This window comes from Betta splendens, chromosome 19 (assembly GCF_900634795.4).
Source record: "Betta splendens chromosome 19, fBetSpl5.4, whole genome shotgun sequence".
NCBI classification, from domain to species: Eukaryota; Metazoa; Chordata; class Actinopteri; order Anabantiformes; family Osphronemidae; genus Betta; species Betta splendens.
In genome coordinates this window covers 12,787,672-12,815,115 of record NC_040898.2, presented here as the reverse complement: position 1 = coordinate 12,815,115, position 27,444 = coordinate 12,787,672, and the positions used below count along the sequence as shown (strand labels likewise).

The window sequence follows — 27,444 nt, the reverse complement described above, 5'->3', positions numbered from 1 at the left end:
GAGTCAGAACTCTTAAGAACTCTGCCGCTTAATCCTAAAATGATAAATTAGAGGTTGTGACACTTCTGCTTGATTTCTTTAGTCTTATACGTGGGAGTGATTATTACTAAATCATGATTTGTGATTAAATAATTATTTGTAAGCTTCCCTATTCATTATTAGATGAATAAGAAGATGTGCTCATAATGTAATCAGACTGTTTCTGCATGTTACTATTCCTTGTAGCTGCTTTAACAATTGAATTTTCCCAATGGGAAATCAATGAAGTTTGTTCTTATGTAGATTGGGGTGTACTGCCCTCTGCTGGTTACTACGACTGTTGCAACAGGCAAAGGCCTCAATGGTAAATGACCTTTAGCCTAACGCTACTTGCTGATCATCAGTGTAATTGTTTTATCCACGCATCATGAAGGTATCTGCTCTGGAGTGTTGGACACAAGGAAAAGTCAGCGTCTTTGTTACGCTGCCTGTTTTGAATTGGTTGCAGGTTTTCTGTCTGCCGTGTGATGGTCAGCTGTGGTTTTTAATCTGCATCTGCTGAGGCTCGCTTGCATTTTTGTTGCATTTAGTCATGGTTCCACATTTCTGTGTACTAATGAGAAATGCTGATGATGAAATGCTGCTGCTGCTGATGAAATCAAGTACATTTTGAAAATAACATCTCTTTGGGGAACTAGTTATAATGCTTAATATTCATATATAAATATCATAGTATGTGATTAAAAAATGGTATGTAATGAAAAAGGTCTCGTCTAGTATGTGTGCATATGTATACACACTGTGTGTGTGTATATATATTTATTTTAATAAGCAAAGATGAGTTTTTGATGACATACTAGACTAAGGTATGTGAAGGAAGCATTCAATTCCCACTCCAGAGCCTTTTGAAATCAATTTAATATTGCAACTTGCATCTGAAAGACACTGAGTTTGAGCAGGGAAACACCCACAGAGGGAGCGAAGGCAGAGAGCTGCAGTCCAGACTCCTCATCCTTAGAAGAATCGCAGGCGCTTCGTGGAGTCTCGTCACATGCGGAACATGACCAGTCACTCCACGGCCGGGACTTGCACAATGTTAGCACTTTGTCCTGTAGTATTTACATCCAGCGTCAGAGGATTAAAGCAGAGCTGAGCTTATTCAGGATGTTAGAGTATGCGTTGCAGTACCGGCTGGATCTCAAACTCGCCTACAGTCAAACTACCACTAGACGCTTGAAACATTCAGGTTCCTCGTTTTAACCTAGTTTAAAAAACAAACAAACAAAAAAAAAAGCTAAAAACCCACAAACCTTGGTGGTTTGCAAGGCCTATTTTTTGTTGCTCTGGCATTAAGCAGGCACTGAAGCACCACGTTTGTGCTGTGGCTTTTAACATCATTACAGGACTTGTAACGTTCTAATACTGACTCTACTGCATTTACCTTCTAGGTTCACCCGTCAGCGCTCGGCCTCCAGTTAAGTGTCTACCTTCCCTCTGTAAGTACATATGGCACTCATTTGTGAAAAGTCTAATATACACGTAAAGCAAGAAACATACTCAAACGTCTCAGGTTGTTTGCAAAAGCTTAATTATGTGCTTTTTTAATGTGCAGAAATTTTAGCAAAAGAGGCTTTGCTGTCCACAGATGAAGGCAGACTGTAGTAATGTTACATCAATTGCATACGACGCCTTTGATACTAAACCAGTTAGTGGTCGCTCACGAGCCTGACGCGATTCATTCGGTCAGTATTTCTGCTAGAGAGGATCACATTTATGAAGAGGATGTGGCCCGAGGGCGGCGGCGGTTAGCATTGCCGCTAATCGGGCTATCGGTATGAGAGGATGTGGGTTTAAATTTAAAAGCAAAACATTCCCGACATGTTCTTTAAACTCAGCGATGGAATGTAGTCGTCAATACATAAATACATTTACAATAACTACAACTCTTGAAAAATATTACATGGTAAATCCAAAATAACACTTAAACATTTAAAGTACAATATTATACAACTGAACTGATGAGACCACACTTCATGACGAACTTGATACATGATGTGAAATATACATTAACCGCTTTTTTTTCCATTTACAATTTTCAGTCTGACGTACAGTATATTACAGCGAGGATGGGGCTCGGGTTAATGGTACGACAAGTGCATAGCAAAATAGAAGATCTGACCGAGTGACAGGAAACCAACCAGCTTTAGAAAACATTTAAAAACCGCTTAAGGCAAATCTCATTTAAAATTGGCATAGTCTGAGTAAATGTCAACAAAGTCTTGTACCACCCTGTAGCAGAAGTCGTATTGTTCCTGTGGGAAACAAAAACCGGTGTTAGTTGGAGTCTAGATGAAGCAGCGGCGTGTGACTGATCTGTGCTGGTACTTTACCACAGTTTGGACCATATGAGGCCGCTGCATGCGTAAACTCTTCACAGTCTGGAACACGTCCAGGAGACCTTCCGCCTTGACCCGCTCCAAGATATTGCTCAGTGCAATGAATGTACCTGTTCGCCCTGCACCAGCACTGCGGAGCGCACGCGAACACACCTGAGTTAAAGCCTGACGCGCTGCTTCACATAGAACGGTGGTCTAATTGTGTGCGTTCGCTCACCTGCAGTGCACGACGATGGGGTGGTTCCCGGACTGCTGCTGCTGCCGCTGCACCGAGGCGATGATGTCGATCATGCCCTTCCCCTCGGCCGGGATGCCGATCTCCGGCCAGCCGTGGAAGTGGAAGTGCCGGATCACCCTCGTCTGCTTGTCCTGAGAGGAGACGCACCGGCAGGTGAGACACGTTGATGCCACGCAAACGCGATTCACAGCAGACGCTAACATGTTCAGGTTAGCGTGAGCTGCAGCCCTGGAAGTGGGTCCAGTTTAATGCAATGTGAGATGAGAGGCAGTGAACACTTCCTGGCAGCCAGTAGTTGGTTCTGTGTTTCCTATTAAGTGTAATAAATAGATGGTGTCCATTACCTCCTGAACTTTTTTGATTTTTTCTATATATTACATAGAAACTAGCTGTGAGCAGTAATTATAGTCTTAAGATGGGGATGAAGTTGATCTGAAGTATTTCCATCCTTGGGCAGATAACAGAGTTACATCAGCTGCCTTTTATCTCGACACGCAAATGCTACATTGTGGCCGTTTGCTCACCGGCGTGTAGGTGAGTACCAGGTCCCGTAGACTGAAGGTGTCGCACAGCGTGTCGCCCTTCAGCTCCACCGTGTAGTCGCCGTGGCTGATGGACTCCTCTGTGGGCCAGTACTGGTAGCATTTGTCCTGCAAGAGCAAACCACAGCGTGCACGTTCAGCAAATACACTAAGAGTGCGGTAGAACATAGAACCAGAGCGATCAGAGCTCACCTGCTCCCTCTCCTGGACCTCTGTGAGCATGACGATCGAGTGGCACTTCCACTCCCACACCATCCTCCAGAAGTCGTCCACGGTGTGCGGCAGAGGCCCCTGCGTGGCGATGTAGTAGTCCTTCTGTCTGTAGCCCTGCGTCAGAGACAAGCACGCGTCCATTTCTGTGTTCTACCAGAAGCAGCATTAGGTGAAGGCAGGAAACGGCTCCGCTCACGTCGATGAAAGACGCGTTGACGTAATCCGTGAACTCTTGGCCTCTTCTCATGGAGAGGATAACTCTGTTGAAGTCGTCTGAGAGGGAGAGAACAGGAAACGTGTCAGACTGTGAGGACGAAGCAAACCTCGGCCGCGGAACGAGGAGCGGTTTCTTACACGGGATAATCTGAAGCACTCGGTTCTTCTTCATGTTGGCAGGAAGGTTCCCGGTTCTCATATTCTCCTTCATAATGCGCATGTTTGTTAGTTTCTGAGTAGAATTAAGAAAAAAAGATGCAACTTATCATCAACGACCTTATTACACCTGACTGTAAAACTAACATTCATGCTTTGGAAGGTGCTGTAAGGTCTGATACGAACCTTGAACTCTTCCTCCAGGCCGACGCGGTCGCCGCTGTTGAAGGTGTTGTGCAGCTTGTGCAGATGTCCTTCCAGAGACGACACGTCCAGCTCCGTGTCTCCGTAGAGGTAGTATTCCAGCAGTGCCTGGTACACGAACGAGTACTGCATCTGGGGTGAGAGTACACACAAGTACACAGTATGAGCACACGCTACGCGAGGTCCACCTGTGCTCAGCGTTTAACGGCCCACTCACGTCTGTCTGGATCAGCTGCGAGCGCTGCTCTCGTATCCGGGACACGAACCCGAACACGTCGACCTTCTGCTCTTCGTGCATCATGTCGATCATGGCGTCGATGACGATGAAGGTGCCGGTCCGCCCAACGCCGGCGCTGCGCAGACACAAAGCGGAGTGCGGACGCCGTGAGCCCCGGTCCTCAGCTGACAGCGGGGGGAACAAAGGCGGCGCTGTGCGACTTTGGCCTCAGACTGCTTGTTTGCCCGCGCGAACAAGGCCGTTATTCAGGCTGAAATGCGTTTATCGCCATGGCAACAAAGTGGACTACACAACCATTCCACGTCAACAAGGAAGCGATGAACAATGAGTTGACTTACCTGCAGTGAACCACTATGGGCCCAGAGAAGGGCGGGTTCACCGCCTTGACCTTCTTGAGGAACTTGAGCATGCCGATGGGGGAGAAGGGGACGCCGAAGTCTGGCCAGCTGGTGAAGTGGAGCTGGGTCAGCGGCCGCGGGGTCTTGGCGGCGTCGCTGGACTGCTGCAAACGGAAACACGGGTAAGAGCTGCCGCCGAGCGGAGGCGTGTGCACCGACGGCTGATGGGGACGGCACTCACGTATTGTATGCAGAACTTGCGTATGGTGTAGTCCACCAGCACGGTGAAGTCCTCCACAGCCACCCTCACGCTGCCGTAGGTCCAACAGCCCTGGTCGGGCCAGTACTGGCAGCATTTGTCCTGTGGAGACGACCAGACGTTCACTCATTCTCCTCAGGAGGAAGTCATTAATGTGCACGGCTCGACAAACGCGAGCTTTGGTGAAGACGCGTTTCAATTTCACAGCCACTCGGCTCAGAATAGTAAGAGTTCGACGAGTGGCGCCGCATCGCTTGTCTCAGAATCTGTGACACATTGTAGCAATTGATGTTAAATCACTTTCATCTGAGCTTCTTTTGAGCCTTAATGTAACCTGAATGTAGCTGAGATTTGGCTGTGAAAGACTCCATCAGCCTCTAATTCTGCAGTTCTGAGCGTCACTCACTTCTTTCCTCTCCTTCAGATTCGTCAGCATTACAACCGTTGCCACTTTCTGCTCCCATATCATCCTCCAGAAATCTGCTAGTGTGTCTTCTTTTGGGCCTTGGTGAGAGGAACAACACACGCTTATATTTATATACATATATATATGAACACATGACACCACATGCTTTCCACATGCACTGCAACTCACCTTGTGCTGCTATAAATTTGTTCTTTTCAGTGTAGCCCTGTTAGAAAAGATTAAGAATATTAGCAAAGCAGCAGAACAACCCTCAATACACTCAAAATGACTGATGTCTTTACTACTTTGTCTCCTTTAGGACTTTTTCTGCCACCAAGCTTCAGTTTCATCCCACAGAACATGAGGAAGTAAAGCAACACCATACAATCAAGAACCAACGATGGAGCTCAAAACTGATCACTTCCCTGTCACATCCCTGTAGGTTGGGTGCTTGAGTCTCTCAAACTAACTGCAGTCTAATAAAGTACTGCATCCACAGTGATGTGGAGCAGATAATGCTGATATTCTCTCATTAGTGACGTATGATGAGTTGAAGCATTACTCACATCCACGTACGACGCATTCACATAGTCTGAACAGGGATTTCCATTCAGCTGAGTCAACACCACTCTGGAATGATCATCTGTTGGACATAAAATGATGAGTTGTTGTTTTTACACTTCATTTTCTAAATAAAGTCTATTTTGTCTGATAACAGTGAACCAGTGCTGCTTTAATGTGACAAACAGACTGAATCACCGAGTCTTTGCAACAGCTCACATTCCCCAAAGATGCCGAACTAATCCTCTAAGAATACATGCATTCAAAACGCACACGCTCGAGCCAGAAATAAGCAGCTCAAGGACATGCACACGCACAGGAAACTACGAGAGCTGCACGTCGAATAAAAAAAAAAAGCCATTTCCTACAGAACAGGAAGTGAACTCACAGGGTAAGATGTTGGGGTACCGGTTCTTCTCTTTGTTGGCGTCCTTGTTGGCCTCCTCGTACGTCCCCTGGGCATTGCCCCCCGGCAGCGACTGCAAAGCACAGGCTCAGGTCACTTCCAGCCGCTCACAGCCACACAGCGGCGGCATTGTGTTCTGGGCCCAGTTCAGCCTCGGACCAATCACTTCCTCGTACCGTTGCAGAAATCTCAATTAAACAGAGAGAAGTGCGACTTCCTCTTCTGCGGAAACGTGTGAGTGCGTATTTTGAAGTTTGCTACATGAGTATTGCTTATCTGACTCAGATCCTCAACTGTAGTCACAAATAAACGCGGGTATTTTTCTATGTGTCATTGACAAGAGATCAAAATGACTTGGCCTCAATAACATATTCACACATGCAATAAGTCATAGCTGCTTTTAGACAGTGTTATTGAGCAGCTCAGGGCAAATGTGAGTAATCTCACACCACAGTGACTGCATTTTAGAGCCCGGGGCTCAGCGTAAACACGGAGGCGGCCGCTTACGTTGTACTCCTCCCTGAAGAGCTTCCCATCGTCAGCTGAGCGGATGCGGTACTCGTCCTCCAGTTGCTCCACTGGGATGGGAAGGTAGGTCTTGGAGGCCGAAGGCGACCTGGGCAGGAGAACCACGGTCTGTTGCTCTGGAAACCAGACAGACGTTAGGTCATTAACTATTTGCCCACTCATTTTCACTTTTAAATCATTTACTTATTAGATATTATGTGAGTGAGTATAGGAATTTAATTAAATCATCATTTCCACATTTATACTGATGGGAACTGAACCTACTGGGACACAAACGCCTCTGGTTAGAAATCATCACACTACATAATCAGCTACTGTGAAAAACGTGCATATCATTAAAGAATATTATCAATCTGACATTGTTGGTGTGTGTTTGCATGGAATTAATCATCGACTGTTATTTTAGAGACCCAAAGATCCCCAGGGAAAAGTCCCCAGCAGCCTCCAGGCAGGTTTTTCCAGTGGAAGGAAACCTCTTATGACCCAGATGGAGTTTGTTAGTGGTTAAAATTTGGGAAACACAGGGTTGAGAGGTGTTAGAAGCGTAAAGTTCTGCCGCCACCGTGTATCGCTGACCTGGTGGTACCGTGGTGTATAACGACTCTGTACTGTATCCGAACTCTAAAAACACAACACACATCACATAGTGAGAGAGCGGAACAAGTGGGTCACGGCCAAACGTGGCGATAAACATCTACAACAGAACCGCGTGCTTCCTGTGACGTCCGCTGACGGTCTTAATTAAAAATCAGCTCGTTTAAAGCGCGCACACACGCAGCGGCGGAACGCGTTAAAACAGCGATGATGCTTCAGTTCTCCACATCAACCACAGGAAGTGTCACGACCGCGCAGCGAAGGTGGGCCGGCGCACGCTGTTGATGCTTTCATTTACACATCGCCCCGTGTTCTCACTGTCAGCCCTCGTACCTTGTTCCTCCAAGATGCCATTCGGAACCTTCTTGTCAACTGTCGTGACCACGGGCTTTTTCTGGCCTTTTAACCTGTTAGTAGAAAAAAAAAAAAAAAAAGAAACAGAAAAGTGAGTGTCCTCACACAGTTTGGAACAGAAGGTGAACGCATTCAGGATCCTACCATCTGAAGCTTGAGAAGTTACTCTTTCTCATTAGCTGCTGTCTGTGTAAAGCGGCACCCTAATCCGATCTAGTGGTTCTGGTTCCGCTGCTCGCCTGCGTCCTCCTCCACAGCCTGCTCTCGTCCTACTGAGCACGAGAGGGAGGAGGCAGCGAGCGAGCGGCGCTTCCTGACCCGGCTCCACCTCGCCGACTAGAAGAGGAAGCGCCGGCCCTGAGCTCTGCCCCGCCGCCTGGCTCGCAGCCAGTCAGCGAGGGGGGGGGGGAGGGGCCCTACCTGAGGAAGTACCAGGCCAGCAGCCCGATGATGAGCAGCAGCAGCGACAGGACCAAGACGGTGGGGAGGACGTGGGGGCTGGGGGACACGCCCTCTGAGAAAGAGGCACATTCACAGTCAGTCTCCATCAACGCCCGACCAGCAGCACACCTCATACTGGAAACCAGTGGGATTTAATAACAGTACCTGCAGAGATAAGCACCAGCCTCCAACCTAATATCAGTGTGACTAACAGAACATAATGGGCAGGAGTCACAGCCGCGCAGCCGGCGATTAGGCGCGTTTGCGTCCACGCACAATAAGCCCTAAATTACGGTTCGGATTTCGCTGAAGTTCAGCGAGGTGCGTGATAATAACAAGTCAGCGGGGGAAAACGCTGCTATCGACAGACGCCGCGGCAGCAGAGGACGCCCCGTAATCACGAGGCGGTGACTGTGCGGCGTAATTGGATTCCGCCGCAATCGCAAAGCGCCGGCTGTGACTCAGACCCGCGCGGCGGGTCATTGTTCTCACCCTGCGCGTGGCTCGCGTTGCCGCTGGAGTTGGGCGTCGTCGTGGTTGCCACCAAAAACAGCAGCGGGACCATTGTGACTGCGGATAAACACAATCGAGACGGATATTAAATTTACTGCCAGACAAACAAAAAACAATTAGGATTCATGGGAACGGCGCTGCGGGGACAGTGTCACCATTCAGCGACAGATCTGAGGCGCGTTTCGTTATTGGCGACTGCTGCTCTTAGGAATGCGCCCATCGGTGCAAAGTTCACGGCGACACAATGGAACAACGCGCTCATATCCTGGCCATTCATTAGTCCTGTCATAACGCGCCCCTGTAGTTCCCCGCGCGTCCACACGGTGGCGCCACAAGCACGTGTTTGAAATAAACCCCAGCAATAATCCACCACAGCTCGTTGAGAAAGACAATGCAAAGATGTCAAACAGGTAAAAAAACAATATGTCCGCAAACTAACGACAATTTATACAGGCCTCACTCATGCTTTGCTCTGTGTGAGCAGATGAAACTGCTGTTTCTGGTTCTGTGGCGTCTCTCCCAGTGTAACCACAGCCTGGGGCCGTGCTGTACCTCACGCCCAGTGTCAGAGTGAGACACAAATGGCAAAGTGTTGAATCCCGGCTTCACTGGAAGCAGTGAAATCTGGAGACCGGCAGCGAGAGGCCGACGCTGCGACAACGCAAACACTCAGCTGCGTGGTCATTCCCAGGCAGACGGAGGGCGAGGGAGCAGCGCCGGCCCACGGGTCGAAGCACCTCGTGTCTTTTAGAAGCTATTCATCAACCAATGAGCTCTGAGGTGCTTTTCTTTGTTTGTTTATAGTTTCTCTCTGAACCTCTCCAAAGGTTGGAGTGGCACCAAAGCCTCCTCTCCACAGCACAGTGTTCTTTGTCTCCTCAAGGCTGCAGGTGTGTGTGTGTGTGTGTGTGTGTGTGTGTGTGTGTGTGTGTGTGTGTGTGTGTGTGTGTGCTTTGCAGCTGCAGCATAAGAAGCCAAGGCCACAGTCAATGAAGACACTGTTGAAGCCTCCACGCTGCCGCAGTGACACCGGAGGAATGTGGAGGCGGTGGAGCAGAGACACCGACTGCAGCGGGAGAAGGGGAGCGGAGGGTCCAGGTCAATAATATTTCCTGGAGCAATTAATAAACCCTGACATGCCACGCCCCCCCCTCCTCCACAGGGACGGCTCCTAACGAGGGGAGAGAAGCTGTCCTCTTTATTCCCGCTCTAAGCCTCGCTCCACAAACGTCAGGGGACCGGAGGGAGGATATCGAGCCGAGCCTGTGAGCGCTCGCGCCGGCTTCGTGTGATGTGGAAATTCCCGCCGCCCCCTGGGGGTCCGCGCTACGCTAGCGGGGCTTAGCAGGGACGCCCCGCTCTCCGCTGGTTCCGAGTTCGAATCCCGGCCGCCGCTCTGGAGACGTCACCCTGTCACATTTAAGCCTCCGTCCCCTGAGCTCAGCGAGTCTACAGGGACCACGGGCCGCTCATCCTCTGGCTTCCCACCTCCTCACTGCACCAGTTCCCAGCTGGACCTCTTCAGCAGCTCCTCTGCCTTTTGTGGGAAGCATCATCTGACTATAAATCCCACTGCCTGGCGTTTCTCTGGGTTGGGGGTCTCTCTCTTTTCTCCCCACTCAGCATAAATGAGTCAAGGTAAAAACCATTAGTGTTAGCAATTGTTACGCCGGGGTCAAATGAGCTGCTCTGGAGTCACTCCAGCCTGAAGCATCCAGGCCTTTAGTATCACACGACGACACCAGCAGGTAAATACCAGCATGTCACGTCACAAAGCATCAAAAGCACCGCGGGTCTTCTCACCGCTGAGCAGTCATGGAGCTCATATTCCCGGTTCCATGACACTGTTTTGTTTAGGACGAGGAGTTATCCCTCTCTGTGGACCCGTGTTTTCCTTGTGGTGCACTTTCCTGCTCTGTCATCCTGTCAGTCTGGGCTAAAAAAAAAACCCTGACGTGCCAAAACGATGCCCCCGAGACTCCCCGTCATTGTCTCACTAATTAGTTCCAGAGCCCAAACATCCAAAACAAGTAGTCTGTTAGGATTCGACGGCAGCCTCTGCCTGACAGCGGAGCCGGTGCCGAGGCCTGGTTCCAGGGAACGTGGGTTCCCTCGGCCTCTACACACAGTATGCATCAGCTGGAGAATGCAGAAAATGGGCGGTGCAGCAGGGTGAGGCCAGAAGCTGCCTTCTGTTCTCAGAGCAAAAGGCCCACAGACGTTCAGCCTTCAGCACAGAAGGTTCAGCGCATGACGGAAACCTGCAGCGCGGCTTAACAGACGAAAAGCAATGAGAGAACGTTGCTCAGAACTGGATAAAATGTCGACGTTCCTCTGATGGGGACTTGAACACACACAGCAGGACCCCTTCCTGTCGCCTCTTCGGTTTCTCGCACCCTCACAGAAAATCTAAAAACCAATTCTTCATTGCTGCAGAACGCGTGGCGTTATTTATAGAGTAATGCAGCGAGCGCCACAGAGCACGTTCTGGTTATTTCTGAGTCTGAAGCAAAAACCTTTGCTAGGTTTGGTCACCCAGGTGAAAAAGGTGCAAAGAGAGGTGTGAAGAACATCATTTCTGTTAGTTCTGCGGTTTGATTAAACACCGACATAATTAACCAGACCAAAATGCTTTCAGTATAGAGATTCTATACAGTATACTGTATCTATACAGTATACTGTATAGATACAGTATACTGTATCTATACTGTATCTATACAGTATACTGTATAGATACAGTATACTGTATCTATACAGTATACTGTATACATTCTATACAGTATACTGTATAGAATGCGCTGGATCCAACAGCCCAACGCTCCTCATGACCACGCTTATCACAGGGAGGAGCTGCTTTCACATTAACGCGACAGGAAGTAACAAGTTCACAACTGCGATGGACCTGGTATCAGCGCGTCTCTGACCCCTCTTCTATACACACACACACACACACACACACACACACACACACACACACACACACACACACACACACACACACACACACACACACACACACACACACACACACACACACACACACACACACACACACACACACACACACACACACACACACACACACACACACACACGATGCGTTAGCACGGTAACCGGGTAGAACAACACTTTTCTTTTTATTACAAATTAAAAACATTGGGGGAGTCAAGGCTTCTGGGCAAGTTTGATAAGAGTTATGAGGAGAAAACTCACTGCAGACAGTTTAAACATGTATTAGTATTTGTAATAGTTCATCTGCAAACGATGAGGCAAGCGCTTCTATTAATTCTCACTTAATCAAATGAAAATGGGACTTTAACTGCACGAGCAGCAGTGGAAACCATGCGACTCCACCTCTGCAGCACTGCGCTCACACCTATCTGGGCTCCCTCCCTCCTGCGCGCTTAGCATCGTCATCAATCAATTCCTGCCTCCTTCCCCGGGCGCCCGGACGCCGTGGCGGTGGGTAACGACCTTGGAGACCCGCCGGACCCGATCTGCAGTGTCAGCGCTTCCCCTCCCTGGGAAGAGAAGCAGCGCGTCCCGCGGAGCGCGTGAAAGAGCGTCTGCGAGCGCGGCGGCACGTTTGCACACGGAGGAGAAGCCACCACTGGTGGGTTGCCAGGTTCAGACCATAACATCCTGTAGACTGAGAGAGGGTGGCTACTGTCTGACCCTGAAACCACTGCCCTAGTTTGTATTAGTTAAAAACACCAGATAATCCTCTAAAAACACGTCAGCCATAGCTTAAAGTTATAGGAATAGGAGGTTCATTCTTATGAGGCCTGAAAAGAACCATAGAAATGTAGACATCACGTGTTAAAGTGTCCAAATGCGCTCGGCTACAACACGGACGCATCCGTCTTGCTCCCACGCTGACACTTCTGGGATTTACCCCCCCCCTTTGAATTACACGGCACCAGAGCAATTACGGGCATCAGGGCGGTTGATCGGCGGCGTAACGCGCAGCAGCTGGGCCCGAAATGACGAAACAATCACTCTGACATTTCTCATTATTACCCGGCGCTCTGCGATGAACAGGTACTAGGGCGGGAGACGTGTGGAGCGAAGGGAGACGTGACTTGTGGAAAAATGAAGCTCAATTCATGGAACGGAACAGAAACAAAGCTGCACATTAGGTACAATTACATGAAGGTCATTCTGGTGAAGCTTCGTGTAAAGATAAGTGTTCTGCAGATTCTACTGCAGTTCTCTGTGGACCTGGTAGACAGCGCTGCAACCAACTGGATCCTCTCCTCTGTTATTCAAGTGTTGAAATAACAGGCAATTGAGAAATCCTCTGGGACCGCGAAGCCCACTTCACTCAAATGAATTAAAATAAATTGCAGTGTCAGGGCCCGTTATGATGACAGCCCGCAAAGCTTTTCCTACTGGCATGCAATTTGTTTAACATCAGCGCTGATGCAGGGACAGAGGCCGGGGGGGGAGGAGGGGGGGGGCGAAGAGGCCCAGCTCCACTGGGACCCACACAGGAAAGACAAGATCTACTGTATCCCCCCAAAATATCCTGAGCGGAGGAGGGGGGGGGGGGGGGTGATGAGCACCACTGGAGAACAAAAAGCCACTGGATTCTGAGGGAGGGGAACAGGGGGAGACGAGGACTGAAGCCACAGGTTGCAGCCGGTTCCCCCAGACTGTCTGCTGGGAGGGAGGGTTGCGCCGTTGCCATAGCGAAACCGAGCCGCCGCGCTCCATCTTTAACGCTTCCTCATCGCAGGTTCGACGAACACGTGGGGAGAAAAACCTGTGACTTTTCACAGCACGGCCTGATTGACAGAGCGGCTGCAGCGCCGCATAATCGCGTTATCCAGACGAACCCGAACGCGCCGCGGAGCTCATGAGGAGCACTCCGCTGATTGAGACTGTGTGACCCCGTTGTTCCGTCTGCGCCTGAATTCTATAGGAACATGAGTCATGCAGCGGTGCCGCGGGCGCCAAACTGGGCCTCATTGTCCTCCTTCCTGAGCAGCCTTGTGGCACAAATGAGGGGGAACACGGGGCCCATACGGAGAAGCCACCGACCGGGCCACGGCCGAGGCCTCTTCAAGAACCCGCCGGCCTTGAAAAGGGGTCCGTCGGGTCTGAACCACCAGCAAATGCTTCAAACCTGCAGATCAATGTGCTCTGCTGCCGTTTTAACACTGAAAAGCATTAGGTGAACAAGTACTCCGTGAGCAGGTTTGCTTTTCGCTCGGTGCATAGAAACGTGAAGGTGAAATGGATTCAGGGGACCGCAGCACGACAGCGAGTGTGAAGCGCGGAACAAACCCCGTGATGGATGTTGTCGACGCAACCTTTGCGCTGGAAAACGCTCAGCAGCATCCACATCTTCCTGGAATGCGCGCAAACGTGCCCCCGCAGCTGCCGATGTGGGTCACGTTCCCAATAAGAGCGCCTCGCGCAGGACGTGACGCGCGCCGTTCTGCAGCGCAAGCACATGCCGTCCTCCATCTGCTGCGCGATAGAGGCCGCGCCGCTTCCTGTGCAGCCGGCCTTTCCTGTGCGTGTCCGCTCCACAACGATGAGAGACGCACACGTGGAGGCGACGCGCACAAAGGCTGCCTGCTCCTTCCTTCCCGCTCGCCTTCAGTCATTAAACAGCGAGGGGCTTTTTCACCCATAGAATACCAGCATATCAGTTCAGGGAGTTATAACTGGAAAATGAATCTCGCACATTGCTTTAGATTTAGATTTGTGTCCCACCCTGTTTTACAGTCTTTTATTAAATTGTTATTTATTTAATTATCTCGGGCCACTTACTGTAAATGTCACTAAATGTCAACGAAGCCGCAGTATCACGTGAGCGGCGAAGAGGAAAAAAAGAGAAAGAGCCACAAGCTGGTGGACTTTTCAGCACCAAAGCCAGACTCCAAGTGACACATCTGTACAGTAACGTGACCCATTACAGAGTGGACGCTGGGTCGATGGCGTCGTTACTGGTGCACTCCCCTGCTCTTGCTTCACCGCTGTTCCACTTCCTGTTTCTTCTTTTTACTGGCCGACACACACAGTCAGAGGCACGAAGCTCCCGACTGAGGAAGTGGCTGAAAGCCCATAAATGTGACGCGAGCTCGCGAATGAAAGAATCTTGTGCATCAACACAATTAACTGCGTTTGTCAATGTGAAATCCGTCCCGAAGCGCGTAACGGTGCGGCAACTGAATTACCTGGATGAGTGTTGTTTCAATCTTTGCAGATCCTCACATCCATAGTAGCGGGTCACATGGCGCCAGCCAAGCCCGGTGGTCACATCCTGATCATGGCCTTCAGGGGAAGCTGGACAGAAGATGGAGGATGGGGGGGGGGGGGGGATGCTCCCACGGCACAGTGAAGAGAGCCGATCCCTGGATCCCAGCGAGCAGCAGTCAGGCTGAAATGAAGCGACGCTGCCGCCACCTTTAATTTCACACGAGTGAGAGGGAGAGAGAGAGAGAGAGAGAGAGAGAGAGAGGGCGTGTGAGGCAATTAATAGACAGAAGAGAAGGAGAAGCTGAGGAACATGTATCAAGAAGACGTGGTTGCCGTGAGGTCATGAGGAGAACCCAACAAACATCCTCCACGCTGCAGGAGGAGACTCACTAGCAAGTGAGTTTCTAGAGTAGAATCCCTGCTGTGACGCCCGCCGGCCCCGAGACGAGGCGAACGGGGAACGAGCATCACAGCCCGTCTACCTGGAAGCACAGAGCAGCCGAGGAATCGCAGCTACTAGTTTGGAATGTTGGTGCTTGGGTGTTTTTCAGCCGACGGTGTTGAGAAAGCATGTCGACTGGTTGCCACGGCGACGCTCTCGCCCCGCCGAGCGGCAGCGAGCGAGGGAGGTGGGGAGGGGGGTTTCACCCTCTCTCTCTCGCTCGCTCGCTCGCTCTCTTCCTGGTTCTCCTTTTCTAGGCTGCAAAGATAAATGAACGGACGCGTCTTCTCCAGCTCCGCGGCCCATTTTCACGGGGGCTCCAGTAACAGAGACGCTCAACATTCGCTCTCTGGCGTCCTGGGAGACGAGCTGACAGCCAGTTAAAGTAACTAGAGGCCGGGAGGGACCCGAGACGTGGACGGAGGCCACTCTGTGCGGAGGAAGCCATTTCTGTCCCATCCATTCATCCTGGGTGATACAGTTTTAGACCCAATTTACACTCAAGCTCCTGGAAAGCACAGCGGAGGAGTGTTCAAAATCACAGATCATTCCAAAGGTCATGAATAAATAATAGACGGCCTGACAGCGTGGAATCAGATCAAGAACACTCCTGAATAATAGAAGAAGCGTCCTGTAATGCAATCAGATGCAGGGCTCCGCGTTCACAACAGCATCACTGGAAAACACTGCAAGACATGAAACTTGACATCGCGCCTGAAAAAGCCCTTTAAAGCAACACAACACGCCAGGCAGCAGCAGCGTGCGTCTGCTCAGAGTCCACAATCAAAGCTGCCGGCTGAACACGCGCTCCCCAGGACTGTCGCACAGCTGCCGTTTCCCCAACGAACCCTGAGATTAGCAGCGACTCCGCCGCGCCGAGGCGACAAGTGCCAGATCACACAGACGCCGCGTGGGCCCCACTCGCCCACCTCTGCAGAGCTGTGGTCAATCAGATTACAGCCTCGAGCACAGATCGCCGAGCACCAGCGCCAATCCAGTTATAGCGATAACCACAGCGGCGGGCGCTCCCGACACACATCTGGCACAGCAGCCCCACAATTAGCATCATGAGCAAAAGACAAATATATGAGATGTGATAATTATGCACTGGGATAATAAAATGCAGCAGAGGTTATGAGGAATGACACTGCAAGGATGCAAACAGGCAGGAGGACGGGCGCTAACGAGCGGCGCAGCTTCGTTAGCGCCCGCACGCCGGCATCCGGGTCCGAGGATGAGCAGATGGTTCAGGGGTGGGTCTGCAGCATGCGGCCGTTTATCTGGAGGGCAGGTAAACGAGAAGCCTGATTTAATAGTGGCCTGTGGGCCGAGGGCAGGTGCGCGTGCCGTGGAGCTCATCTAGCTGCTGTTCAGCATCTGGAGATTCATTGTCAGACACACAGGCTCACAGGGAACGACGTTAATGGGAATGTGAGGAACGTGCACACCCACGCGAGGAGGGAGGAGGCCCCGTGGACGTGGCCGCCGCTCTGCGTGGATGTCTGGCTACAGCCCGAGGCGACGTGTCGGGGCTGTCTGCAAATGGAGACGTTTCGCACGTCGGGGAGAGAGTCGTGAACGCCTCCGCTGCCTTCACGGAGCGCTGCCAAAAGTAGGAAATCAAAGCGCCGATGGAGATGAAGGTTCAGACGGAGGAGGAGGCGGCGAGAGCTTAGTTTACAACATGTATGTTGTGTTACCATACACAATGGGGGAGGGGGTAAATTAGCAGGACTGTGAGACCTAGAAGCACACATAGTGGGTAAATACCCACTTCACCAGCACAGATGTCATGGTTTGCTCACCACTGGCTCCATTCAGTACATACTAAGCCAGATTAGAGCAGGAAATGGCCCACTAAACCTGCACAGTGTGGAAGCTATGACCTAGAACATTTATGGTGGGTGTGTCCCGCACCCTTAATCCAAGTATTAGTTCTCATTCTGTAATAAACTTAAAAAAAAAAACATCAGACCACAGCTGGTCACAGATCAGTGGCTTAGTGGTGAAAAAAATAAAAACCGTAACACGGTCCCAAACTCCGGATGCATGAAAACCCATCCGCGCTCGGGGCCGATGCAGGTTCAAACAAAGTCCCGCACGCTTTTACCCGAGACAGGAAGTGAGATCTGGCCGGAAGATGAGCGGCCACGCCTGCAGCGCGGCCCTCGAACCCCGCTCTGTCTCTCCGCTCAGCTGATCCACAGGGAGCGCTGCGTGGGCGTGTGTGAGTAAACACTGTAATCGAGTCATCAGACGGAGAGGAACTGCCCCCCCCCCTTCCAGGAAGCGCTTGCGTAAATGTTCTGTAAATTCTCCGGCTCATGTCACACTTCAAACGATATGTGGAGCCAGACTCCTCCTGCGTTTGTGCGTTGCCCAGGGGCCGAGGCGCATGCTATTCTGATCCCCGGCCCCAGAGGGAAATCGCCGCTTCGAGCCCCGCTGCTGATGCCTTCTGCAGGTGCCAGAAAGTGGCCATTCAGCACATGGGCCCCAGGAGCTGCTCCGGCGGGTCGCACGCGCGCGCGACGACGACCATCGATTTCCTCCTCGCACAAACGCCCAGATGCTGATGCTGATGCAAGACAGCGTGGCCTCCGCATAGGATGTGCTCAGTGCGCGGATATGAGGAGGGAGGTCGATGTCTGGTCACGTCCAGGACTCATGGAATGTTTGGTTTCACTTTTGGTGCAATATTGGCATTTGTGCAGCGTCCATGACGCAGGAGGCTCCAAACCGAAAGCCCTTCCTTTTTTTAATGGGGGGATCAGTGACATTACACAAGCCAACAACAGATATTCCCCCTCAGCCGCTCCAGAGGCTCAAAGCGTGAACTGAATCTGGATTACAGCAATCCTGAGGCCGCTCTACAGATTAGTTCTATCCGAGCCGCGCGAAGGAACACAATGGTGCTTTTTGTCCCCCCCCACGACTGACAGCACCGCTCCGAGACAAAGGGCGACTCATTCCTAACAGGGTCAGCGGTGATTAGGCCGCCGGCGGCCCTGGAAGGCAGCGGTGGGCCGCGATCTCCCACAATCCAAGCGGATTGGTCAGATTAGCAGATCACCAGCTCCAAGGAGCCCATTAGCTTCGTTAGCGGTTGTAAAACTGGCTGAAATGGCTGTGGAGGTAAAAACCAACTCACTATTTACAGAACGGGGTTAATCGGAGAACGAGTGGAGCTTGATTGGCCTAAAATGAGTGGCAGCCTCCGTCTAGACGGCTCCACATACAGTCGACTGCAGGCCCTGTTGTGCTTTTGATGCATAATTTATTAGCTCCCCACCAAAGAGTCCAAGATGTTACAGAGACCTTTGAAAATAAATTGGTGTCAGTGTTTTAATGGTCCCGCCACTTCAAATCAATATTAAGCCAATTTAATAGTGTTTTCTTTTTTCTTTTTACAAATTCTCAGTCTTGTGGTTGCTTCAAAGTGAAAAGTTCAATCGCGTGTGAGAGAGAGGATCAGTGGGAGTCACTACAAACCCGACGTGATGACAGGAATGCACCGGAGGAGGCTTCAGAGGTGGAGAAAGGACCAGACAGAGGGTTCTTGTCCCACAAAAACAAATGACATCATAATAGCTTCCAATCAGCTGACGGGCCCTGCAGCCTCACAGCAACCTGATGCAGCTCAGCCCAGGTCCACTGTGACCGATAACCAACAGGAGCAGGGGGTTTCTGTCGCATCGCGCTCAAAAATCACTCGACGGGACGACTCAATCTAGTTTCATTCCAGGCGCATTAGAGGGAATCAATTCAGAGGGGGGAATTTAATAGCAATTACTGTGATTGATATGGAACATAATTAGAAGCTGCTCTGGTGACGAGGCATAAACGGACCCTCCCACTGACGGATGGCTCCAGCTCCCAGTCGACGGCTGCTCATTGAGGAATCACTGTTGTTCCTCCAGGCAGGAAGTGTTATAAAAGCAAGGCCTGGCTTCTGTTGGGCCCATTAATGGCCGAACGCTGCTGCATCCGAGCCCTCACGTTCACGTAAGAGCCTCTTCTATCGCACGGGCAGTTGTTAGGACATCAAACGCCGCACTGCGTTGACGGGAAATCGTTCAAAACCTGGCGTGTAAAGGTCAAAGGCAGCGCCGGCTCCTGCTAATTAACTCGCCCACAGCCTGAAACCCACGTTCGAGCAACTGTACCAACGCTGAAGCTGTGAAAGCTGCCCCCCCCCCTCATCGCACTAGAAATAGCATTAAAAAAATAACCAGACCTGGCGTGAAACCACACAACTGCCTCAATGCCAAGTGAATAAGAGTAAACCGGGTCCTGGGCGACGCCGAGGCGCCCCCTCCTCATCCCTGCAGCCGTGTCATCGCTGCTTTAAGGGGGAGATCAGAGCGGCACACGTCCCCCTCCCAGGACCTGAATTCAATCTAATTGGACACATGCAAATGAAAGATTCCTCCAAATTCTCTTTGGCGGCGGCGGTGGAGGAGGAGGAGGAGGAGGAGGAGGGGGGGGGGGGGTCTGGCACCAGCAGCCACAGCTCCCGTTTCATCTTTCCAGTGGTGCTTGTGGTCGTATTTACACCCACCCCCTCCTCCTCCTCCTCCTCATTTCCTCCTCCGCGGCTCACGCCCAACCCCCCCCCCCACGTACGTCGACAATAACCAATTACAGGCGGAGGAATGCGGGGCGAGATGTGTGGCCTGGAGCGCCGGGGGTTTTATATCAGACTCCACACTGACACGATAGCGCCGACACGGGTGGGAAAGCCATAAAACAGCCCTCTGCTGCACCTCAGCCGCGTTCTGGAGCCTCATGGAAGCCGACAGCCGGGGCCGAGGCTGGTCTGAGGAGCAATGGGGACAATCAATGGGGAGCGTCTGACGCCGGCGCAGGTGGAGCCGAACGGGAGCGCGTGACGGTATGATAACTGGTAAACTGGCAGCAGCTCCACTGGGAGAACTGGTCTGATGATGGGGTCCGTTCCCGTCTCCTCGCTGGGCCCCTGCAGCCGTGGGTCACACTCCGCTGCCCACCGGCTGGAGAACAATCAGAATGCCATCAGCGCCACAGCTGGAACATCAGGACCCGCCCACCGAGAGCGAAACGCGTTCAATAACGTTTTTCTCTCACAGCAGAGAAGAAGTCGTGTGACCCCAGCGCTGCAGACGCACACAATGGGACGATTATAACGAATGCGCCGAACAACCTCCACGATCCCACGTGGCGTTCAGGTACCCGGAGGACGAGTGGGCGTGAAAAATTTTGGTGACCTCATCTCTCTCGGTTCTGGAAGAACCGGGCCGGCGCCGGATGTGAGACCAGAGCGTCTCTGGCTCGTGTGATGGGACAGAAACGGCCCGTTCATCACGGCAGCGGCCGTAAATATGAACTGAAAACTGAAAAATAAAAAAATTAATAAGAGAGCGCTGAATTAATGCTCGCTATGTGTTCAGAACCAGTGTCATTATCACAGGCTTCAGGGACTGATGATGTTATGAGTCTATGAAATAACTGCATCCATTCACACTAGAACCCAACAAGCAGCTTTCGTTCTCTCAGAGCTTTGTTATCTGAGCTCCCGGCGTCGGCGCTGCCCTTTGTTTTGCCCACAAAAACTAATATTTGCTCTTCAATGCCACTTATTCAGATAAAAAAGTGGCCTGAATCGTGTTCTGAGCCAAAGCTGGACACGTTTGCTCTGACTTCACTTAAACCCGGCCACAGAACACAGGGGGTTCCTCTGGTCCACCCGGCCTCCGCCGAGCAGGTCCCTAAACGAGGGAAGGAAATCTGAGCTTAATACAATAAGAGCTGTTCTATTAAAACCACATGTGTCAACGCAGCGCTCCCACCAGGACACGACGCTGAGGACGGCAAAGTTGGGTCGCTTTTGTTTTGTTTGTTTTTTTCGGACGTTGTGGCCTCCTTCGTGGAGCAGCAACGCAGTAACGTCTCTGAGCCTTGTTCTCCTGCACTAGAAGTGATTGGTGGTTCCTCCTGGAGCTCCTGAAAACAAACCTGAGGACCGTCATCATCACAGGTGCTCCTCTGAGCTCCCAACACGTTCTCCTCTGAGCCCCCACCACGTTCTCCCAACACGTTCTCCCAACACGTTCTCCTCTGAGCCTCCAACGCGTTCTCCTGAGCTCCCAACACGTTCTCCTCTGAGTCCCCAACACGTTCTCCTCTGAGTCCCCAACACGTTCTCCTCTGAGTCCCCAACACGTTCTTCTAACACGTTCTCCCAACGCGTTCTCCTCTGAGTCCCCAACACGTTCTCCCAACACGTTCTCCTCTGAGCCTCCAACGCGTTCTCCTGAGCTCCCAACGCGTTCTCCTGAGCTCCCAACGCGTTCTCCTCTGAGTCCCCAACACGTTCTTCTAACACGTTCTCCCAACGCGTTCTCCTCTGAGTCCCCACAACACGTTCTCCCAACACGTTCTCCTCTGAGCTCCCAACACGTTCTCCCACCACGTTCTCCCAACGCGTTCTCCTCTGAGCCTCCAACGCGTTCTCCTGAGCTCCCAACGCGTTCTCCTCTGAGTTCCCAACACGTTCTCCTCTGAGTTCCCAACACGTTCTCCTCTGAGTTCCCAACGCGTTCTCCCAACGCGTTCTCCTCTGAGTCCCCAACGCGTTCTTCTAACACGTTCTCCCAACGCGTTCTCCTCTGAGTCCCCAACACGTTCTTCTAACACGTTCTCCCAACGCGTTCTCCTGAGCCCCCAACACGTTCTCCTGAGCCCCCAACGCATTCTCCCAACGCTTTCTCCTCTGAGGTCCCAACGCGTTCTCCTCTGAGGTCCCAACGCGTTCTCCTCTGAGCTCCCAACGCGTTCTCCTCTGAGCTCCCAACGCGTTCTCCTCTGAGCTCCTAAAACGTTCTCCCAACGCGTTCTCCTGAGCCCCCAACGCGTTCTCCTCTGAACTCCCAACGCGTTCTCCTCTGAACTCCCAACGCGTTCTCCTGAGCCCCCAACGCGTTCTCCTGAGCCCCCAACGCGTTCTCCTGAGCCCCCAACGCGTTCTCCTCTGAGTTCCCAACGCGTTCTCCTGAGCCCCCAACGCGTTCTCCTCTGAGTTCCCAACGCGTTCTCCTGAGCCCCCAACACGTTCTCCTCTGAGTTCCCAACGCGTTCTCCTCTGAGTTCCCAACGCGTTCTCCTCTGAGTTCCCAACGCGTTCTCCTCTGAGTTCCCAACGCGTTCTCCTCTGAGTTCCCAACGCGTTCTCCTCTGAGTTCCCAACGCGTTCTCCTCTGAGCCTCCAACGCGTTCTCCTCTGAGCTCCCAACACGTTCTCCCACCGCGTTCTCCCAACGCGTTCTCCTCTGAGCCTCCAACGCGTTCTCCTCTGAGCCTCCAACGCGTTCTCCTCTGAGCTCCCAACGCGTTCTCCTCTGAGCCTCCAACGCGTTCTCCTCTGAGCCTCCAACGCGTTCTCCTCTGAACTCCCAACGCGTTCTCCTCTGAACTCCCAACACGTTCTCCTCTGAACTCCCAACACGTTCTCCTCTGAGCTCCCAACACGTTCTCCTCTGAACTCCCAACGCGTTCTCCTAACACGTTCTCCCGCACCAGCAGAACCTCCTACAGGCCTCCTCTGTTTCGGGCCCATGTGATCGCCCGCCGTTATCTCTCCGTACAATGGTTCCTTTGAGCAGCGCGGCCGAGGGGGAGCCTTGATCTCCGGCCAGCTGTTCTCCTGAACACGGGCGCTGCTAAAAAGCAGGGCCGTCGCATTCTCCCCTTTATTGACCGCCTGATGTGAATGTGACGCGGCTCCATTCCCTCTGACCCGACTTATAACGCGGTTTATCAGCAGGCGCGGGCAGAAACAAGCCGCGGGTCGCGACACAGAAACGGTGGTGGGATCATGAAGTGTGTGTGCATCCAGACACAGAGCTCAGGCCTCAGGACGCGCCGCGGACGCATGAGTCATTGGAGCTTCAGGCGTCGGAAGCCACAGGTTTCACAGGCACAACGTAGCTGTTCAACGCACGCATCACAGGCGACGAGACGCCGGTTCGCAGCTCTAACTATAGCGGAGAGGGGGGGGGGGGGGGGGGGGGGGGGCGTCGGCGCCGAGCGGCTGCCGCAAATAGAAACCGCGTTTGTTTCATTTCATCCTCATTCAAGCGTTTGATCCACTTCCTGAAGCCCGTGTGCTGGAATTTAGCATGAAATTTCTAACGTCACAGCAGCTCCAAAAAAAAAAATAATAATAATATAATAATAATAAAAACTCAAATGCTGTAGGTTTCAGGAATCATGACGCGAGATCGACGCTGAAGGCAGATTTATGGCGTCATTTAACGTCTACACGCTCAGCCTCCCTGAAGCAGCATCACGGACCATGAGCCGATGCCGACCCTGACCTTTGACCTCCCCCAGCGCACACGTTTCCGTTGGGGATTCGTGTCGTGTCGTGGCATTCTGACTTTACAAAGCACAACAAAATGCACTCGCGGCCGCCGTCGCGTTTATCAACAAAAAGCTGAACAAAAGTAAATCTTCAGACTCGACTCGTAACAAGTCCCGGCAGATTCATCCGTGATTTTCTACCGACGCACTGTAGCCTGTGCGCGCAGGCATGTCGGGACCGGCTCAGCCCACATACACAGGCACGTGTCGAACCCAAAGAGGACTCATCCTCATTGTTATAAAAGGTAAACAGCGGCTCAGCGTGAGCAAACACACACTTCAGCGGAGGCGACGACCCAAACTCCAAACGCTGCTCCATTAAAGCCCCGACGGTGGTTGTGAAACGCACAACACGAGGACAAAAAATAATCACAAACGGGGGACGGAGTCGCCGCAACGCTCGCGCTCCACGCGCACCTGAAATGGACGGTGAGCGACCAGCCGCGCGCGCGGCTGCGCCTAATGAGCAGGTAACGCGCCGCCGCCGTTTGATGTGACTGAACAAATGACAAACGAGCAAATTTGACGTTTTTCACTCGCCACAAACGTGTCGCGGCGCAAAGACGGCGCGATAAGGCAGAACGGGCGAATCACTCACCTTTCGCCGGCGCGACAGGAAATCCTGAAATCCCGAGCGTGGATCGTCTTGGAAGGAAAAAAGGCGAGGCGAGGTTTCAGCGTTGTCGCCTGTCAGTAAAAGGAGGAGGAGTTAGCGTTTACTCCAACACAACAGAGCGGGCTGTCAGCAGCCGCACGGAGCCGCCGCTGCAGAGGAGGTGGCGCCACCGTGTGGCCACGCGTGGTATTGCAACCTGTGGGAGGCTAAATAAATGTAATTTGTTCTAGTACCTCTAAAAATTGTTTTATCGTCAGGGTTATAAAAATGTAATCGTAATTTTGTGTATTTATCAAAAAACATAAAATATGCTCTATGATAATAAATGCAATTTATGATAGTATTCTGCAAGGCCGATGAAGATCACGCAATGATAAAAAACTAATTCTGAGTCTATCTCTATAATGTTATGTGATAGGATAATGCCGAGAGCCTGTTGCTGAATTTATAATCTCAAGTTTGTACCACGCCCAGTTTGAACAAGGCCGGTGGTGAAAGGTCAGCGAGAAAATAAACATGATCACTTCTTATCTGCCGTCACCAGAAAGTGCTGGAGCCTCGCTTTGGCTGGAAACACTGGCTCCATGTTTTTACTGGAAGCGGCCTCGTTCTGTTGGCAGCAGCAATCGGTGTAAAGTGGCACAGTTAAATTATATTGGGGCGTATGTACATATAAATGATCTGTGTTAAATTCTCCACACAGGACCTGAAGCATGAACACGTCATCGGTGAAATGATCCCCATCATGGATGACACACGTGATCGCTGTGATTATCATTCCTCACCCCGAGGAGAGGCGCGTGTCAATCATTAATCTGCTCCGCGTTTTATGAAGATCAGGACCTTGAATTCGAGGCTGTGGAATCTGCTGCTTTCAACGTGGACTCAAAGGCGCGTGCAGGGTTCTGCTGCAGCACCAGAACCCCAGTGCTTTGCACGTGGAGACGCACGGCGCTCTCCCGTCCGTTCGTCCCGTCGGCCCCGCGCTCGCGCCCGGGCCGACGGGACGCCATGACAACCAGGCTCCCGAAGCAAAGGTCGCAGTCGTTACACAGATTTTACGACTTACAGTCCGCGCTTCACTCCGCCCAGGAAGGGGAGCTCACACGGTGACTCCTTCCAGAACCAGGAGCGTCCCTCAGACGACGCGCGCTCACGCACACTCGGACCCCCGTCAGCCATGCCTTCCGCTGTGAAGATGCTGTTCTTCCTGTCCAGCGCGCTGGCCACCGTCGTAGCGGTGGGGCTGCTGGGATACGGCATGTCCGCACGGTGGGCCACGGTCACCATGTCATGCGCAAAGAAGGGCACCGGCAACTTTAACGGGTCGGCGCTGATCACCATGGGCCTCTTCAGCGGCGAACTGCAAAGGCAGTTTTGCCCCTTTGGAAACACTGACAAGTTTCAAGGTGAGTGTCCTTGTTCATGTGCAGTGGCTTCATCATCAACCTGTGAGCTGACGTGTGTGTGTGTGTGTGTGTGTGTGTGTGTGTGCGCGCGCAGTGTTTTCGGTGTTGCAGGGCACCGCCGTCAGCCTGCACGCCGTGGTGCTGGTTCTGTTGGGCCTCGGGCTGCTCTTCTCCGCCTGCACCATCCTCATCTCCCTCTACAACAGCGTCAGCAACCCGTACGAGACCTTCATGGGGCCGAGCGGCGTCTACGCCTGCGGCTCGCTCAGCGGTGAGCGGCGGTGCCGAGCATCAGGCGCGAGAACGGACGCCGTCCCGCGTTTTCACGCGTTTGCCTTCCGTCCACAGCGTGCCTTTCCTTCGTCGCCCTCATCATCTACGTGGTCAACGCCACCGCCACCTCCATGGCGGAGGACGTGGTGAAGAGCGACAACAGCGACGTGGAGCTGCGGGACCAGTCGTCCGCCATGGAGATCGGCTACTTCTTCGTGGTGCCGTACGCGGTGATGTCCCTCGTCGCCGTGGCCGTGATCGTCGTGTACGACCGCGCCGCCTACACTCACAGGCGGGAGCAGCAGAGGCCCACGGAGGACGCGCCCAAGGAGATCATGATGTACTAAACGCACGGGAGGACGCTTCAGGGACACTGGTGAGACGCCCAGCAGCACATCTGGGTCACGGTACTGTGGAGGAGCCCCACACGCTGATGCTGTAGGTATATGTGTACAAACCCCACCAAAGCACACAGAGGGGATTCGTTGATCTCTGCTGCCCCCTGTCGTCGAGATTGTGTAAATGCAGCGAGTCGAGTCAAAACCAGGTGAAAGAAAAATGAAAGCGAAAATGATTTGTTTCTCTTTGCTCAGTCTTCAATCCGCCGCTATAGAAGACTGGGGCGTTAACTTGAGCACATTTCACTTTAAACTTTTAATTCTCATCCACTTCAGGAGGGATCCAAATGCTTCTGCCTGTGTTGATTTCAAACGGGACCTCGTGTGACGCCATTAATCGTTTTAGTCGCAATGATGTCTAATGAGTGCGACTTGTTGCAGATGATTTTCTACATGGAAACATTAAATCAACTTAAATCGAATAATATTGAAAGCAGAAGCCAGGCGTTTTGTTTATTTATTTGCAGTCATTTCAACCATTTATTTGTCACTTTTATTATTTAAATGCCTGTTCATTTATTTCTTTAAATAAATGTCATTTTCTTGACACATCTAAACTAGATTATGCAGATATTGCATCTAAGTTGATATAATAGTTTCTCATAAAATTAAACATTTTCCTAATAAAATCTTTATCTTTTCCAAAAGTGTCCTGATCACAGAGGTGATGACTGATGTGTGTAAACAGCAAATATGTTGAACTGCATGGACAACAGTGCATCCCACATGTCACTGACTGCGTAGGAGCCGACACGGGCCTCGCTGCAGCTCAGACGCTCACAGCTGTGGTTCACATGGCTGTGTTGACATGGGAGTGTCCCGTTACCGCTTCCCGCGTCTCATCACTCAGGGCCCGGAGTGTGTTTGGACATGCCCTCCCCGGCACCTCTCAGCCCCGCAACGCCTCCTACCCGCCTTCAAAAGACCCGCTCTTCCTTCAAGTCTCACACTTCAAGGAACCCGTGGAAGGATGCGACGATTTGCCGTCAGTGTGAATATGTATTAAATTTCCCAGAATGCACGCTTTCTGCCACGAATCAAAGGCAGTTCAGAGGGACTCGCGCTCGTTAGAAGTGCAACATGAGAGTGAGCAAGAAATATCGGAATGTGACCA

The 27,444-nt window shown here is 51.9% G+C and overlaps 2 protein-coding genes across 8 annotated transcripts; one reads left to right on the top strand and one right to left on the bottom strand.

Moving 5' to 3' along the window:
• Positions 1-879: 879 nt before the first annotated feature.
• On the bottom strand, positions 880-24,368 carry ptprea (protein tyrosine phosphatase receptor type Ea). Of its 6 annotated transcripts, none has more exons than XM_029134144.3 (22): positions 24,233-24,368; positions 14,771-14,999; positions 8,562-8,639; positions 8,049-8,142; positions 7,608-7,681; positions 7,257-7,301; positions 6,660-6,796; positions 6,135-6,225; positions 5,752-5,828; positions 5,375-5,411; positions 5,186-5,283; positions 4,762-4,881; positions 4,521-4,684; positions 4,162-4,297; positions 3,927-4,076; positions 3,723-3,816; positions 3,565-3,641; positions 3,348-3,482; positions 3,138-3,263; positions 2,593-2,744; positions 2,370-2,505; positions 880-2,291 (listed from the first exon to the last, which is right to left on the bottom strand). In XM_029134144.3, exons 3-22 carry the CDS (start codon positions 8,632-8,634, stop codon positions 2,217-2,219), a joined length of 2,091 nt encoding a protein of 696 aa, XP_028989977.1. In that variant the 5' UTR covers positions 8,635-8,639; positions 14,771-14,999; positions 24,233-24,368; the 3' UTR covers positions 880-2,216. The 6 variants fall into 6 exon arrangements, with proteins under 6 accessions (XP_028989977.1, XP_028989978.1, XP_028989979.1 ...); XM_029134145.3 differs by having other exon boundaries at positions 4,521-4,681; XM_029134146.3 differs by lacking the exon at positions 7,257-7,301.
• On the top strand, positions 23,622-26,985 carry LOC114845753 (clarin-3). Of its 2 annotated transcripts, none has more exons than XM_029134151.3 (4): positions 23,622-24,104; positions 24,954-25,659; positions 25,754-25,930; positions 26,008-26,985. In XM_029134151.3, the coding sequence occupies exons 2-4, from the start codon at positions 25,431-25,433 to the stop codon at positions 26,277-26,279; spliced, it is 678 nt and encodes a 225-aa protein (XP_028989984.1). In that variant the 5' UTR covers positions 23,622-24,104; positions 24,954-25,430; the 3' UTR covers positions 26,280-26,985. The 2 variants fall into 2 exon arrangements, with proteins under 2 accessions (XP_028989984.1, XP_028989985.1); XM_029134152.3 differs by lacking the exon at positions 23,622-24,104 and adding an exon at positions 24,326-24,466.
• The last annotated feature ends 459 nt before the right edge of the window (positions 26,986-27,444 follow it).